Source organism: Carassius gibelio, chromosome B25 (assembly GCF_023724105.1).
Source record: "Carassius gibelio isolate Cgi1373 ecotype wild population from Czech Republic chromosome B25, carGib1.2-hapl.c, whole genome shotgun sequence".
Classification (NCBI taxonomy): Eukaryota; Metazoa; Chordata; class Actinopteri; order Cypriniformes; family Cyprinidae; genus Carassius; species Carassius gibelio.
Window position 1 is genome coordinate 19,158,200 of NC_068420.1, and position 17,831 is coordinate 19,176,030.

Genomic DNA, 17,831 nt, shown 5'->3' on the forward strand with positions numbered 1-17,831 from the left:
CAGTTGTTTGGCCAAATCCAGTCATTCAGAGAGAAAAGGGCGCGAAAACCTTCCCCACGCAGATTTCGCGTATTCATCGCAGTACACAGCAGAAATCTGCTTCATCAAACTGTTTACAGTTGACAGTGGAAGTGTTTTTGCACGGTAAGTTTCGCTACTTGTACTAATACAATGGAATTACGTTAGTTATGACATCCACCCTTCTGGGTAAACATGAGCTGTAAATCCGTTGAACCACAGTGATTTACCTCAAGGCCTGCACACTAATATGCTTTAAGCCTTGACTCATGTTAGTTTTACGCGCTTAGTTTTCTTCTTCTTCTTCTTCCAAGTAGGCAATTAAACCTACTCAATTAAGACTGCATTGTTAAAAAATAATAATAATAGTTGGCTTAATTTCAATGAAATCGTTATGTTCACTCTGTTTGAAGCCTATTTCATCACAAAACCAACGTGGCCCAAAACACTCTATTTGGACCCCACTGGCTTTAACTGTATTAAGAAAAAGACATCAATTGTTTTTTGCATTCTACTGAAGGTCATAAAGATTTGGATGCATGTCATGATAATGAATTCATTTTTATTATTATTTTTTTTGGGGGGGGGCGGGGGGCTATGTTGTTACACAGAGACAAGCGCTATATGTTAGTGATTGTAAATGCTTAGTAATAAGTAAGTTTAAGTGTCATCAAGTCTATACTCATTCAGTATACTTTATCAGCTTTATTTTATTGAACAACACTATGATTAAATTGGAATCATGACACATTGTGGTTATGAGACCGCAGTTTCAGTTTTATCAGTTTTTTTTAACAGGTGTTTGAGTTTCTGCCCTCAATCTGTCCTTTATTTTTCACGACAGCTGTAAGAGAGGAACCTGAGGGAACGGTGACAGCGCTGTTATAAATATTACACGTTCACTGCACTTTTCACTGCATGTGTCTGTTATTAGGGGTGGAAAAAGGAACTGAATCTGAGGGTAACTGGAGCACTTCTCTCTGCAAACTCCTCGGAAGAGCCTTCCTCCGGCGTGAGGTTGTTCCCCAATACCAAAGTCTCTTGACTCGATTCCGCTGACACGGGCCCTCGCCTAAAATCGAGCAATAATGGGTGTTTTCATTTCCCTTTTTTACGATTTCATGAAAAACTGAGAAAGTTTAAGACACCTGTGGCTGCATGGAAATAAAAACCTACAGTAGGCCTATTCAGCACACCATTACTGGAATGACATCTGGACAAAACTACAGCCAAACCTTCCCAGAACTACTCTACCGGTCCTGTGATTTACTATTTTAACGGATTAAAATGTGTCGTATGATGTCAGCGCTGCATAAAACGAATGTGGGCTGTCGTTACAGGTGCATCTCAATAAATAAGAATGTTGTGGAAAAGTTCATTTATTTCAGTAATTCAGCTCAAATTGTGAAGCTCATGTATTAAATATAAACTCAATGCACACAGACTGACTTTAAGTCTTTTGTTCTTTTAATTGTGATGATTTTGGTTCACATTTAACAAAAATCCACCAATTCACTATCTCAACAAATTAGAAAGAAGCTGGCTGTTCACAGAGTGCTTTATCCAAGCAGGTTAACAGAAAATTGAGTGGAAGGAAAAAGTGTGTAAGAAAAAGAAGCACAACCAACTGAGAGAACCGCAGTATTATGAGGATTGTCAAGCAAAATCAATTCAAGAATTTGAGTGAACTTCACAAGGAATGGACTGAGGCTGGGGTCAGGGCATTAAGAGCCACCACACAAAGACTGTTGCCCAGTAGTCCAAAGTCCCCTTTTCCAGATGAGAGCAAGTTTTGTATTTGATTTGTAAACCAAGGTCCTGGAGTCTGAAGGAAGGGTGCAGAAGCTCATAGCCCAAGTTGCTTGAAGTCCAGTGTTAAGTTTAAAGTAAATTAAAAAGTAAAAAAAGTGTAAAGTAAAGTGTCTCTACCAAATATTCACTAAAAAATTTGTTTTCTTTTTGGTCTTATGAAGTATTCTAATTTGTTGAGTGAATTGGTGGGTTTTTGTTAAATGAGAGCCAAAATCATCACAATTAAAAGAACAAAAGACTACTTCAGTCTGTGTACATTGAGTTTATTTAATACACAAGTCTCACCATTTGAGTTGAATTACTGAAATAAACGAACTTTTCCACGACATTCTAATTGATTGAGATGCAGCTGTGTTTTTGTTGAATCATTGAAGAGTTAGTAATGATCAGTGGTTGCTGCCCTCTACTGGAGATTAAACCTCTACACAACAGTTTTAACGCTTCATGTACTTATATTTTAACAACAATAAATTATGCATAATTAAATGCAAGCAACCATGTAGTAAACTTAAAAAAGCATCTTTTATAACATACATAGGATTTGTTTTTTTCTATTTTGCGACAAGAATTTTCAATTCTTATATATATATATAAGTAAGTACAAATGAGCATGCACATATCTTTCAATTAAATTCCGTATGGAGCATACCCCGGTCTGCGCAGTTCTCGTCTTTTTTCCTCTTTCCTGTTTGCATCTCTGAATAAAAAAACATTAAATTAAACACTTTAAACATTGTGTTGTCCATTGTTAGTTTATCTAATAAATTAAAAATCCGATCATTATGATAATGTATTAGCGATTTCTTTTTTGATGAAGTACCAGGAGCAAAAGGCCTTTCTAAAGAGACTTTTACAAAAGTTTTGGAAAGTATAGTGCCACTCTTCACCTCTAGAGGGAGCAGGATTCCGCCATACACCTGTTATACACCTTATAGTTCTACTGCTCCAGCTATTATGAAGCATTAAATACAGCTAGACGAGCAAATAAAACAACAGACTGCCTTGAGTAGTTTTGACTGAATATGTATTCTGTTCACTTTCAGTGAGTTTGTATTTAATAAAATATAAAATATAGTGTGATCTGGGCTAAATAGATAAAATATTCAGAGGTGGCTTTTTATTTGTAGTGACACACTAATTGCAGGGCAGCTGGGTGCGTCTGTCTGAAGCGTTCAGCTCTGATTAGAGCAAATGGCCATTTGTAAGTCACAAAGAAAGATTTCATCACGTGACTTTTTAATTTTCTTTTTTAAATAAACGAAAAACAAACCGCGCTGATTTTTAAAATAATAATAAGGCTAACACTTAAGTATCCTATAGCGACCGATTCTCACGATTAATTAGTTGCTTATTGCTAACTCACTAATCAATTGTAAGCAACATAGTGAACTCATCAGGCTTTCTCTCTCTTCTTAGCTCGTGCAACTGCAATCATCAGGTTTAGTCCGGTTTGAGTACTGATGCCATATTCATGCATTTTCTTCCATATTTTTATATAACAAAGTCAGCAACAGCATTCATTAGACTTTTGGATTACACTTTATTTTAAGGTGTCTTGGTTACAGTGTAATTATACATTTAAGTAGGCTACTGAGAAATATTAACTACTTAGGGTTAGCACTAGGTTTAGAGTTACTTGTATGTAATTATGCATATAATGTCGGCTATTGTTTTTATAATAGTAAGTGGAAGGTGTAAAAAGGACACCTTAAAATGAAGTGTTACCGACTTTTATGCCACAGTATTAGCAGTAATCAGTCCATGCTTTTCACATGCATTCTAATACATGTCTTATCACATTTCTGTACGTTGGTATTTTTGTTAGTCCAAAAGAGAACAAATCTAAACCGAACCCCTTTAAAGACTCGTTGTTATTTTCAAAAGCATCTATGAAGCCATTCGCCTTTTATTTCGCACATTTTGTGGTTTCTCATTCAGTTTAAATCCACCAATGGGCTTTGAGGCTGCGGATATTGGGATGCAAATGAGCACACCGCGCGTGCTGGCGCAGTGAAAGCGTCCGATTGTTTATTGAGCTCGCGGAGCCACGCGCCCGGCTCGCGGAGCGTCACCCGGCGGGCGGAGTCCCGCGCGAGAAGCGTGCGTCTTCAGAGGGGGTGGGGTGTCCGACGCGTGTTGAAAAAGCCGAGAGCTGCCAAAGTTTGTAGCAGAAGCGAGGGACCACAACATCACGCAAAGGGCGCGAGAGTCGTGCGTCGCTAGTTTTGTGACAGTGACACTGGATTTGTCGTGCGAGAAGATTTGCCAAAAAACCATGGATGCTGCGCAAAGTGCATGCGACGCGTCTCTCATCCTGCAAGAGTGCGCGCAAACCAAGTCGAAGGTGCTGAAGAGACAGCGCTCGCGATCGCCGGAGCTGTTGCGCTGCAAGCGGAGGCTCGCGTTTAACGGGCTGGGATACAGCATCCCGCAGCAGCAGCCCGTCGCGGTGGCGCGACGCAACGAACGCGAGAGGAACCGCGTCAAACAGGTCAATATGGGATTCCAGACGCTGCGCCAGCACGTCCCCAACGGCGCGGCCAATAAGAAGATGAGCAAAGTGGAGACGCTCCGCTCCGCGGTGGAGTACATCCGCGCGTTGCAGCAGCTGTTGGACGAGCACGACGCGATTTCTGCCGCGTTCCAGTGCGGCGTTCCGTCACCGACGCTCTCCAACGCGTACTCGGCCGATCCCGAGTCGCCACACTCCTCGTATTCATCCGATGAAGGGAGTTACGAGCACCTGAGCTCCGAGGACCAAGAGCTGCTGGACTTCACAACCTGGTTTGATCGCTACTGATGAGATTTTACGATCCTCACCCAAACCTTCCTTCACGTGACTGCTGGGAAACCCAGATTATGGAAGTGGTTGCTGGTTTGTTACTGGTCCGAGATGATCTAGAAACCAGCTACTGTGTTCCAAACAAACCTGGACTCTTGTAAACTTCACAGATTCAGCTGTTGACTCGATGGGCAGCAGTCTGGGACGCTGTGGCTTAGTGGTTAAGCTGGAAAAGGTTGCAGGTTCAAGCCCCAGTGGGGCTGATGAGCTTTACAATTGCAAAACAAGTCTGACTGGATGAACACATTTCATAAGTGCAATTGTGGGCATGATATGTTGACACAACTGATGCCGTTTAGATGAGACCAACTTCCCTAAGAATGTCAAGTTAATGGGAATATTGATTATTATTACTACCTACAACCAACTACCAGGTCTGCTTAAGGACCTACGTTGAAATTTGTACAATAAATGTTTGTATTGTTAAAGATGAAGATATATTTTTGTAAGTGGAGCACAACGGCCTCTTTGTGATGATGAATGCTGTTAGATTGTTTGTAATGATAATAATAACTGTTCCGTTTAGATCTAAGTTGCTTTTAACACTGGAGAAGAGTTGATCTGTCGATCTGTATTTATCAAAATTGTATTGTAGATGTAGTTCTTCCTGTGAAACCATACATGGTGGACTTTTTCAATGCACTTGTCCATTCTTAGTAGTGTACATAAATGATTTTAACAAATATATTTTGTCCAAATGTTTTATAAATAAATCTGCTCTATTTATACGTACGTCAGTCTTTCTGGTTGATTTTCAAACTCGTTCAAACTAAAAATAAAGGTTCTTCAGTGGCATCGATGGTTCCATTAAAGACCTTAAACATCCATAGAACCTTCTAAAAGTAGAAAACTGTACACTGGAAGGTTCTTTTTGGAACCAAAAATGGTTCTTCTATGGCTTTGCTGCAAGAAAACCCTTCTTTATTTTTAAGAGTGAGGTGATTAAATGTCCCTGTGGTTGTGGAAGAACCACAAAACGCCCTTTATGTCTCTTTACAAAGACACACTACATAGATGGGCTATTTCCACCCTTTCTAGGGGCAATTTTGTGATGACAAAGATGGGTCAGAATTCTCATCCGAGGGCGATTGGTCTTTTTTTATTGTCGGTGTATAACCCCAACTGAGTTTTTCAAACCCTGTCAAACCAAACCAAAGACGCCATTGTGCCTCCCAACAGGTGCCTTTATGCATTTCTATATGTGTAATGACACTGCTTATTGTTAATAATTAAAATAATGACTGAATATCTCCTGCAGGCTTTTACATTTCAAATGGGCCCAATAAAAACTCAAAGATCTCATTTAATGATCCCTCAGTAGGCGGCCCATCAAGAGTTGTAATGGATGCAGTTCATGCATAAAAACTTTGATTAGATTTAGTGGCTGTAAAAGGCAAGATAAAGATCTATTTATCTCCTACAAAAAACAGGCACATGATGCCACCCCCCCCCACCCCCATCTAACGTGAGGGGGGCACCTATGGCCCCTCGGCCCCCATAAAGTGTTTTTCTAAGCAGGTGTGAGCCACGTGCCTATGTTTGGTGGGACACATCTGCTCCACCCCATTGGTTAGCTGACGAACCCTCTCGGTTGGAGTTAAAAAAAATAAGGGAGTGATTTATGACAGTAATTATTCATCTCTTTATGGATTCTTCTATATCTTTTAAGGCACCAAAAGAAAAATATACTCAGCATAAATCACTTACTAGTGGGCTATTGTTTAATTTTGAAATATAGTTCATCTTTGCTGACCTTCACGGGGTCTGAAATGACACGTCACTGTGTTTAACGCCGGGCCAACTCTAGTTTCTAAGAGAAAGAACACTTGAAGTGTAATTTATGTCATGATATTTAGTTGATTGACTGGATATTCGAGTGCACCCCCAGAAAATTAGATAACATGCTTGTGGGTTTTAAAAGAAATCTAGTTATCTGTTTTTATTTCTCTACTGTATTTATCACTATAGTAATTATGCTCACGAAGGCTGCATTTATTTGATTAAAAATACAGTAAAAACAGTAATATTATGAAATATCATCATTACATAAAATAACTGTTTGCTGTGTGAATATATTATGTGACCATAAACTAAACTAAGGGCCCTATCATACACCCGGCACAATGTGACGCAAGGCGCATCGCAAGTGTGTTTGCTAGTTTCAGTCCGGCGCCGTTCACATTTTCCCGTCCAGCGCCAGGTTCTTTAATTAGCAAATGCATTTGTGCCCATTTTTGCGCTCATGTGCGTGCTGGTCTAAAAAAGAGGTGTGTTCAGGCGCATTGCTGGCACATTGCTATTTTAAGGAGCTGAAAATAGACTGCGCCATAGACCAACTCAAACCTGGTCTAAAGTCTAAAGTCAATGGGCAATATTTGTGCCTGTATATGTATTAAAGGCGTATACGGTGTGAATTCAGATGGTCGGAAGATCGTATGTCCACGATTACGTCAAAAGTGAGTTTATCTGAAAATCGTACGGACGAGGTGATATACGACAAGATTCATTGGTCACTTTTCTACAACATGGCAGGAAGAAACTAAAACATTTAATTCCATTTTCTTTTTTTTTTGGAAATTGTGGCTTTCACTGCCTTTGCTTTCTTACTAAAGTAAAAATTTTTGGGGGGGTAAGTATTAGTTCATCAATATCTACAAACTAGTATCTGATTGCAACTAGTTAACTTTTAAAGTTAGCCTAAATTTGCCATCCTGTTACTAACCCTGCTGCCAATGCATGTTATACATTTGTTCTGTTTAATTGTGATATTTAATGTTTACTACTCAATTAGTCACACAAATCAGGCTTTGAAACTATATTCAGATGTGTCCCCATTTTTAGTAACATGGTTGAAAATTGTTGTAGTTGTTTTAGTATTTGTTACCATAGCTCCACAGATAGCACATTTTTTTGTCATAAGCTTTTGTTTTCTTGTCTTTTCTTGCATGTTAACATCAGAGGCTCACAGCAGCGTCTCGCCATTCTATCCACAGATAAAACTCCTCTGCTTTCTGCAAAAGCCTCAGGATGCCTATAAATCCCAACAAAAACTCACAAGACTTCTGTCTTTAAGCAGGAGAGAGATAAAACATGCTTTTCACTTAGAAAAAAGAGTTTGAATACGCCAAGCCTAACACTTTGACAGCGCTAAGCCGTCTAAACTTCAGACGACCTAACTGTGTCTCACAGAGCTGTGGACAGGGGGTTTGCTGTCATTTGCATGGACCATTGTACCGCACAAGTTTGGCTTCTCTCTCTTTTTTTTCTGATTAGAGCCTTTTGGCCATTTACTTCCACCCTGGCTGGCTGTTTGGAGCAGTGAATAGCCTTCACTCCAGGCCCACACAAAGAAGCCTTTGTGCCACAGCCGCACCATATTCATCATGTAATGCCTGTTAGACAAATCTGATTGGACGCTCCTGTCACTTTGATGCGTGTCCAGCGGTTTGGTAGTGGCGAATCTCACTCTCTCACTCGCTCTCTCTCGACCTTTCGGTCTAATATAGATGGGAGGTTCGGGTAGGGGAGCCCCTCATTGTGTGCCAGACCAATTTCATAACAATTTCTTAAAATATATACAAAAAAAACTGTTGAGATGATTGACGTTACTTTACTCCGGCTCGAACAAAACCCAGATTTGAGCCGAATAACGGATGAATGTGCCAAGCGTGGACTCAATTGAAACTATTTTAACCCCCCCCCCCCCACCCACACACACACACACACACACACACACTTTATTCAACCCTTTGCACTCTTTGTGGCTCTCTCGCTCCTTTCAGCTTTCCATCCAGTTTTTTCCACCCAGCATTCCTGATTTTGGGGGTAATTCCACAACGACGGAGCTGCTAATTAAAGTTGATTAAAGCAGGGGGCTGCTAGACTTCTGATAGTGAGCTTATATGTGTCTAATGACTGCTGGGACTGGACCCTCGTTGGGTTTGTTGTTCGCTGGATAAAGGAAGAACCAGGGGGTCTGGTTGTCAGTTTTTGCACTGTGTTGCTTTCAAATGGAATTTTTATGCCACAGACTCCAAACTAAGTTTTCAGATGGTCTTCACACAAAAAGTATAATTGCTGTACACTAATCTAGTGGCATTAGTATAGTAGTAGTAGTAGATTTCTGGAAATGATACCATGGTGGCCCAAATCAAAAGAAAGTGTGCAGATCTATTAATTCATTCAAAAGTACATTTAAAATGCACATCATGGATACAGTGAATACACTTCTTCTATGATAAATATATGTTTAAAATAAAAACATGGTCAAAATGTCAGGGTGGTACAACTATGTGATACCATAATAATAATAATAATAATAATAATAATAATAATAATAATAATAATAATAATAATAATAATAAAAGCCTTATTAAAGAATCAAATTTGGCATGATGTTTTAGTGACTAGTGAGAAAAAGTATTATTATTGTTTCTCTTGATGTCTCTTTATGACATGATAAGGTTCATTGGGGTTGTGAGATGTCATGTTGTTTCACTCTCCTATGACGCATTTACACTTATCAGTTAATAATTTTTTTGTAAATGTAAAATATAAAAACCTAAAATTTAATCACAAATTTTATATATATATATATATATATATATATATATATATATATGTTTATATATGTTCATTTACACATTTACACAGACATGTATTATGTATATGCCACATTTAAACTTTCATTTGAAATTTTTAAATTGTTCTCAAAAGTACATTTCTGGATATGTGTTTCAAAGTAAAATTTTAAAAGATTTTTTATTTTTCTTTACTCTCTTGTATATCATTTTGGCCCATTCCACAATATAAGGGGAAAAATCACGCTTTTGTCACGATTATGACATAAAAAGTCAAAATTGTGGGGTACTTAGTAATAAATATGACACAAAAAGTTGACATTGTGAGATAAAATCTAAAAATCTAAATTATGACAAAAAATTACATCCTAATTTTGACTTTTTATCTCATGATTATGACTTTTTATCTCAAACTTTTGACTTTGTCATAACTTTTTAATCTCATAATTATGGTTAAGTATCTCATAATTTTCATGACAAATAATTTCTACTTTATCTCATAATTTTGATCATCATAATTTGATTTCATCTCATAATTGACTTTTACGGTCTTAATTTTCATTTAAGAATTTTGAATATTATCTCGAATCGAAACTGACTTTTTGTTGTAATTATCACTTTTTGATCTCAAAATTATGGCTTAATATCTCAAAATGTTGTCCTTTTATCTCTAATTATTACAAATAACTTTTTACTTTTAATGTCTTCATTTTGAGTTTTTATCTTATAAGTTTGACTCAAAATTTAGATATTATGTAACAAGTAGTTAGGCTATGTTTTCCTTTAATAATTATGACACTTTCGACTTTTAATGTCTTTTTCATTTTTGTCTTATAATTTTCACTTAGTATCTTAAAATTGTAGAATTTTAACAGAATCATATTTTTATGTAAAAATTTAGATTTAATATAATAGAATTATCTCACTTTTTTAAATCTTATAATTGACTTAATATCTCTTAAATTTACACTCATAATATGACTTAATAAATAATGATCTTTAAATATTAAAATTTGATGTCATAAATTAGACTTATTCCCCTCGGTTTCACAGACAAGGTTTAAACCTAGTCCCAGACTAAAATGTAAATCTGCGCTGTTTCAACTGAAAGAAAATGCACTGACTCATCTTGTATCTGTATATAGCCACTGAAATAAATTTGTGTTCTCCATTGTGCTTATGCACAGAAGCATATACACATGCTACTTTTAATCATTTATCTCTAAGAATTAAAAAGCAGTTTTTGAGATAATTTCACATGCTAAATTCTTAAAATACCATTCCTTCTTACTGATAATACTCCACATTGCTCTTTTCCCTTTTCCATTCTTAGCTTTTTGAATAATGTCTCAGCAAATAGGATTAGTGAGCACCGTTTTGTGGGACTCTTTTCATTTCATTAGTTTGTGACCCCTCCAGTTAATTATCTTGATCTGGCCAAAGAGCAGGCTTACTTTAACTGCCCTGAGTGACACACTGGCCAGAAACACACACATGCACAAACAAACACACACAATAGTTAACACACCGAGGGTGAATGAATGAAAAGGCAGAGAATGAGAGAGAGAGATTGAGTGTGCCGCTGATCGCTATAAGAACCAGGTTGAATTGATGAGGAATCTTTTTTTTGGGAAGGAAGTGAAATGCCTTAATAAGCCTTTTGTTGAAATATGCAATTGTTGCAGATTGATGGAGTGCTCTTATTGACAAGGCAAAATGGCATTAAGCTGGTTTCTGTGGAAAGAAAGAGAAAGGAATTAATGGCACCTTCCTTTAAAAAGACAGAAAATTTGATTAAGCCACGTTATACCTGAATATATAGGAAGCCCTTTTTTGACTTTCACAACTTTTCTGGTTTAACTGAATTTTAACAAAACTAGTCTGCAATTTTATGGTGGACCTATTATATATATTTTTGTTGTGCCTTTAGTTTTTAGCTTTATATTAAATTTTAATCTACCTTTTTGTTGATTAACTTTTTCTTTTCACTTTTAAGTGAAGAAGCATAATAGGACCCCTTTAATATACTTTAGTATTAGAGAAGTAGGTATATTTGGACCAAATTCAAACCAATTGTGCATCCTTGGTATTTTTGCATTAGTGTTAAAAAGATTAGCTTTAGCTAAAGTTAAGCTTTAGTTTTATCTTTAGGTTAGCTACAGCTTTAGGTTAGCTTTAGTGTTAGTTTTACCTTTAACTTAGTTTTAGACTAACTTTAGTGCTAGTTTTGGCTGTATCATAGCTTTAGTTTTAGCTTTAGGTTAGCTTTAGTGGTAGTTTTAACTTTTACTTAGATTTAGCTTTAGATTAGCTTTAGTGGTAGTTTTAGCTTTTACTTAGATTTAGCTTTAGACTAGCTTTAGTGGTAGTTTTAGCTTTAGGTTAACATTACTGGTAATTTTAACTTTATCATAGCTTTAGTTTTAGCTTAGGGTTATCATTAGTGCTAGTTTTAGCTTTACCGCAGCTTTAGTTTTATCTTTAGGTTAGCTATAATTTTAGCTTTAGGTTATCTTTAGTAGTAGTTTAGCTTTACCTTAGCTTTAGTGTTGCTTTTAATTTTTCAAAAAAACAAACAAAACAAAAAAAAGGACCCCTTTAATATAGTTTAGTATTAGAGAATTAGGTAATTTGGACCAAATTCAAAATAATTGTGCATCCTTGGTATTTTTGCATTAGTGTTAAAAAGATTAGCTTTAGCTAAAGTTAAGCTTTAGTTTTAGCTTTAGGTTAGCTACAGCTTTAGGTTAGCTTTAGAGTTAGTTTTACCTTTAACTTGGTAGCCTTTAGTGGTAGTTTTAGATTTTACTTAGATTTAGCTTTAGGTTAGCAATAGTGGTAGTTTTAACTTTTACTTAGATTCAGCTTTAGGTTAGCTGTAGTGGTAGTTTTAACTTTTACTTAGATTCAGCTTTAGGTTAGCTGTAGTGGTAGTTTTAACTTTTACTAAGATTTAGCTTTAGGTTAGCTGTAGTGGTAGTTTTAACTTTTACTAAGATTTAGCTTTAGGTTAGCTGTAGTGGTATTTTTAACTTTTACTTAGATTTAGCTTTAGACTAGCTTTAGTGGTAGTTTTAGCTTTAAGTTAGCATCAGTGGTAGTTTTAGCTTTACCACAGCTTTAGTTTTAACTTTAGGTTAGCTTTAATTTTAGCTTTAGGTTATCTTTAGCTTTAGGTTAGCTTTAGTGTTAGTTTTAACTTTAACTTAGCTTTAGCTTTAGACTAGCTTTAGGTTAGCATTAGTGGTAATTTTAGCTTTATCATAGCTTTAGTTTTAGCTTAGGGTTAGCATTAGTGCTAGTTTTAGCTTTACCACAGCTTTAGTTTTAGCTTTAGGTTAGCTTTAATTTTAGCTTTAGGTTATCTTTAGTAGTAGTTTAGCTTTACCTTAGCTTAAGTGTTGCTTTTAATTTTTTTAATTAAAACAAAGCAGCAAAAAAAAAAATAAAAATAAAAAATAAATAATTTTAAATGTTGTAGTCAGTTGAGAAATAGTAAATTTTACATGTAGGTAAATGTATGGAGTAAATGTAATGGAGTATACTTAAATTATTATATCACATAATAACAGTAAATTATTATTTCAGGTTCAAATTTCACATCACTTGCTGTTTGTAAATATTTGTTAAAAATTGCTAGTAATTTCAATAGTTACTAATTTTTGCAGCAAATACTTTTGAAGTAAATCCTATGCCATTTTTCCGTGTACTAAAACCTGACTGTAATTTTTTTACTTTCTGTCTGATGTACAACTCAAAATGTGTCATAATTTGTCACAGCCGAGACACAGCACTGAACGAACGCCGGTCTAGAGCGTCTCATCTGAAGGGTTTCTCTCTTTCTCTTCTGCACCTGTCTCTTCAATATTTAGCTATACAAATCTTCTCTTATTTGTTCACTCTGTTAATGTTTGCAGAGAGGTGACTTGAAGTTTGCTCTCTGCTTCATATGCAATATTGAAAACAAATGCAATCAAATCCAGTCCATTTGCATACTGTGACCTCCATTGTGGCCAATAAACATTTTGTATGCAAAGAGGAGTGAAAATCTCTTAAAATGGTTTGGGTGGAAATACTCAAATGGTCCGTTTTTAGACTTTTTTTTTTCTTTTTTCTTCTGGAATCCAGAATAGTCTAGTAGTCTGTCTGGCTATGCATGTAAAGAGAGTCAGCTTTTTGTTCTAACTGTGGCTGAGAGCCAAAGTCTTCAAACATACCCACTCCGCGTCCTCCACCCCTCGCCCCATCCACCCAGACCACCTCACTGGAAAAGTGCTTCAACACAGGAGACGGCCGTCATTGAAAAAGCAGGTGTTTTGAGTGCTAAAGACACCTCCAAATGGACATCCTTTCACCCGTGAGCTGCCGCTGGTTGAAGTAGCCAGTCGGCCAATCGGTGCACTGAACTATGGCAGTAGCTCTCAGAATAATGCTGGCCATTCGGATTGATTGTGTCTCATTTGGGTCTGAAGTGTGGCTAAGCCTTCTTTCAGACTATGGTCAGGCCACATAATTGTTAATATGTGAAAAGTGTTCATTAAATAGGACAGTGAGAGGCTACAAAGACAGAATTATGCCTATTAGTACCTCAAGTATTGAAGAAAATGTGCTCTCAGCAGTAATTACTGGCCATACTCCAAAATCTCAGACAATTTTGCTAATCTTAGCCGTTAACTTCAATTCAGTATGGTGATATAAACAGAATCACGTTACCATCTGTTTGGGTATAATGATTATTTGGTTAAGCAGTAGATGAGTGTTTTAGCTGATATTACTGTACATTTAGTTTCCAGGATGGACATAGTAAATATTTTTCTGTTCTTCCTGGATTATTGTTCCAATCCTCCACCTCGGGTCAGAATGAGAGTCCAAAAAACATCACAATAATTCACAAGCAATCCAAACCACCTTTTCTTATATGACTGTAAGGTACTAGAACATCCTGGGCTCTTCTCAGTACCTCCTAAAGGATGTTACCATTGCGTCATGGTCAACCAGAACAGAACGAAATACTTGATCTCAAAATTCTTTTTCTGACAATTATGAATAGAAGATTCTTGTTTCGGCCAGAAGCAACAGTTTAAAGTTAAAAATGGTTTGTTTTCCACTTGTTCCACTTGAGAAAACTATCTCAACAGCCATTTATGAGCACTGTTTATTCATATTGAACATTTAAGCTAAATGTTTTCAAACTTGCGGTATACAGTACAGTCTCAGTGCTCACAGCATCCCAAACAAAAAAATTATTTATATTTAGATTTTGTTGTTTGGCTTTCTGGGATTTCCAACCCAGGCTCATTTGAAATACCTGCCTTCTAAATGCACTTCTGCAGCACTGTTATTACCTACCTTTACTGCATGTTTCGCATTAGTTTCAAACTGAAACGTTCAGTGAGTGGTGCAAAAACACGGGTTCAATACATGACCCTTGATATAGGCACCAACAATCTGCAAAATTTCTTCTTCTATGATACACAGAAGAAAGAAATTCATACAGGTTTGAAACTTGAGGGTGAGTAATAAGGGGCCGTTCACATATCGCGTCTTTTGTGCGCTCAAATTCGTTATTTCCAATGTAGGCGCGCAGTATGCGCACTCATAATGGAAGCGACGCCCCGTTTTTTTCATGCGCGTCCGCACCGCATCGAGTTAAAAACATTTCTACTTTTCAGAGAGCCGCAAGCGCACCGCGGGTCATGTGACAAGAACTAACCAATCAGCTTCATCCTTTCCCGTAACAAAGTTGAAAGCTCAGCCAAGATGAAGGAACAGCTGATCATAGCTATATATGGATTGCCATTTTTAAATACATTTAGTAGCAGGGCTACTGCAAGCGATTTTTAGTGCGGAAAATCCATTTATCCATTTTCCGCGTCTTCATGGAGAGAGCACGTCATGATTGCTTAGCAAAGGCAGACGCCTCAGGGGCGCAACTGCCCGAGCGCTTTGGAAAGAAGGAGAAAGCGGTGCGCCTAGCGTTTTCCACGCGTTTTTAGGCGCGATATGTGAACGGCCCCTAAATGATGAGAGAATTAACATTTTTGGGTGAACTGCATCTTGAAATAGGCCTATTAGATTCTGAACTAGAAATGTAAAAAAATAATGAAGGAAAAACATTTTTTTTTTTTGGATGAAGTCAAATAGTGATGCATGAGTGTAATTTTAAAGAACATTATTTTGCATATTTGGTGTAATGAATTGTATTTATGCAATATAAGGTTAAAAAAAACACATTATTTTCCACATACTGTACATTATTGTTTCTCCTCTCTGCCCCGACTTTCTGAAACGCATTGATTTTTACAAAGCTCATCGCTCTGAGAATCGAGGTGTGCTCTGATTGGCCAGCTATACAGTGCGTTGTGATTGGTCGAATATCTCAAATGTGTGACGGAAATGTTACGCCCCTTACCATACTGTGATGCCCTGTCCGGCAGGAGCAACGAGACATAAACATAAAACCCATTATAAACGTGATATAAACATGATTTCTAGTCGTGTCCTCTTAATGTCAAATATTCTTATACCATATTAAATATAATCTTCAATTTAATTGAGGAATATTTGTATTCCCATGTTGAGACTGTGAGCGCGGTGTGCTCTGTGCACGTGTTGGTGATCTGTCTGAGGTCTGAGGATAGATGAGGATAGATGAGGATAGAGGATAGGTCTGGTGATAGATTCATCCCTCCTCAGTCAGATTCCTGAGTGTCAGATCTCAGATACGCTCAGAGCGTGAAACAGCAGTTCAATCTTATTAATGTCACTGTGCTGGACAGAGGTTAGTGTGATTCATCAGATCAGAGTCAGGCCTGAGCTGCTCACTGTAGTCGAAGACTGAGCCATTACACTGGAGATTTTATAATCATTACTACCACTGACACCTGTCGGGCAAGAAAATAAATGATCAAATAATTACTTTTGCAATTAATATTTGTATATAAAATAAATTAACAACAACAACAACAGTTTAAGAATTGTTTTTGTTTTTATTGTTAATAAAAACATGATTATAATTATTATTATTAATAACTGTTTATTTATCTATTTGATCATAAAATCACAGTTATATTATTATTATGGTCATCATTATTAGTATTAGTATTTATTATTCAGTATTATTGTAATGAATAACATTTATAACATTTTGAACAACTTGTAGGTTAAGATTAAATCATTTAATTGAGATATGGTTATACACTTTAAAATTAAGTGTATAAACCTTCAGTTAGTACAGCTCTGAAATGAGTTTGTATAAAGATCTATTACTAGGATGAAATAAACAAGCCTATCAGTTTTAATGGAGGAAAAACTCTACCCTATCTCTCTTCTTCTTCTTCTTCTTCTTCTTCCTCTTCTTCTTCTTTGTACTTGCAGATAATGTGATATTAATAAAAGTAAAGGCCAGTTAAAAAATAAAGAAAGTAGACTACTTTAATGACTGTTTATTAAAGTTCACTTTTATAAAACTGCACTTTCTATAATTTAAAATTAAGTGTTGAGATACTAAAGCTTGTGTAAATTATCTGATTATAAGTTTATTCAGCATACCATTTAAAGTTAATATATTTTAAATGCAATAAAATGCAGCTAAATTATTACCAAAAAAAATAAATTAATAAAGTGTATTTTGATGACCATAAATGATTGTCAGTACATTCAGCAGTACGTATATGAACTTTCGTTCTTAGAGAAAGTAGTTATGAAATTGAATATAAAGATGTGTTTAAGTCCATCTTAAGTAGGTGAGAATTTCTACTAATTGCTTTTAATAAAAATTATAAACTAATACATTTAATTGCACTACTTTCAGTTTGCACTTATGTTGTTTTTTATATTTAAGTATATTATTTTTGTAATAATAACTATTTTAAAAAGTATGCTAAAGTCGACTCATTTACAAAAGATATGTAATTTTACTCTACTTATATATCTTTTTATTGCATACTTTTTATATATACTGTGCCGTGTACTAACAGGTTTTATCTAGACTGTGACTGGTTGGTAAAAGAGGTAGCCCCGCCCCAAACTCACACGATTGGTTGAGCCAAAGTTGACAGTTAGGCTGCTAAAACAAACTATGAATGTTTTTCTTATAGTTGTCTGAACACATTTAACTGGGATAGAAACAAATGTAATTTTAAACGCACAAAACCTGAACTTTACCTGTAAATGTAAGGCAGTGAGAAGAATTGACTTATTATTTTGCTATCAGTACAATCACAAGGCCATTGAACAAATATATTTGCATATTCTTATGTGGATCATGCAAATGCATATAACAGCAATCAGCAAATCCTTCTGTAAGCTAATATTGACTGACTTTTCTCTCTTGCGTGGACTTTCTGACTTTATGTTCACACAAACGCGGTTATCCAAACTCTGGACACATGCGTAAAATGACAAATAGAGAAATTAATTCCAGACCTGCAGATAAAATCAAACAGCGTGTTTGTTTCTTGCCGTATTCAATTACCCGGGGTTTAGTTGATTTAGGTTTTCATAATTGAAATCACATTCTTGGACGCTCACGAGCAAAGCAAATTATGCTAATGACTTGACTGCACTGAATGTGGATC

General features: G+C 36.2%; 1 protein-coding gene across 1 annotated transcript; it reads left to right on the forward strand.

Moving 5' to 3' along the window:
• Positions 1 to 3,581: 3,581 nt before the first annotated feature.
• Positions 3,582 to 4,712, forward strand: LOC128013759 (achaete-scute homolog 1b-like). The gene has a single exon (XM_052596965.1). The coding sequence runs from the start codon at positions 4,106 to 4,108 to the stop codon at positions 4,628 to 4,630; it is 525 nt and encodes a 174-aa protein (XP_052452925.1). The 5' UTR covers positions 3,582 to 4,105; the 3' UTR covers positions 4,631 to 4,712.
• The last annotated feature ends 13,119 nt before the right edge of the window (positions 4,713 to 17,831 follow it).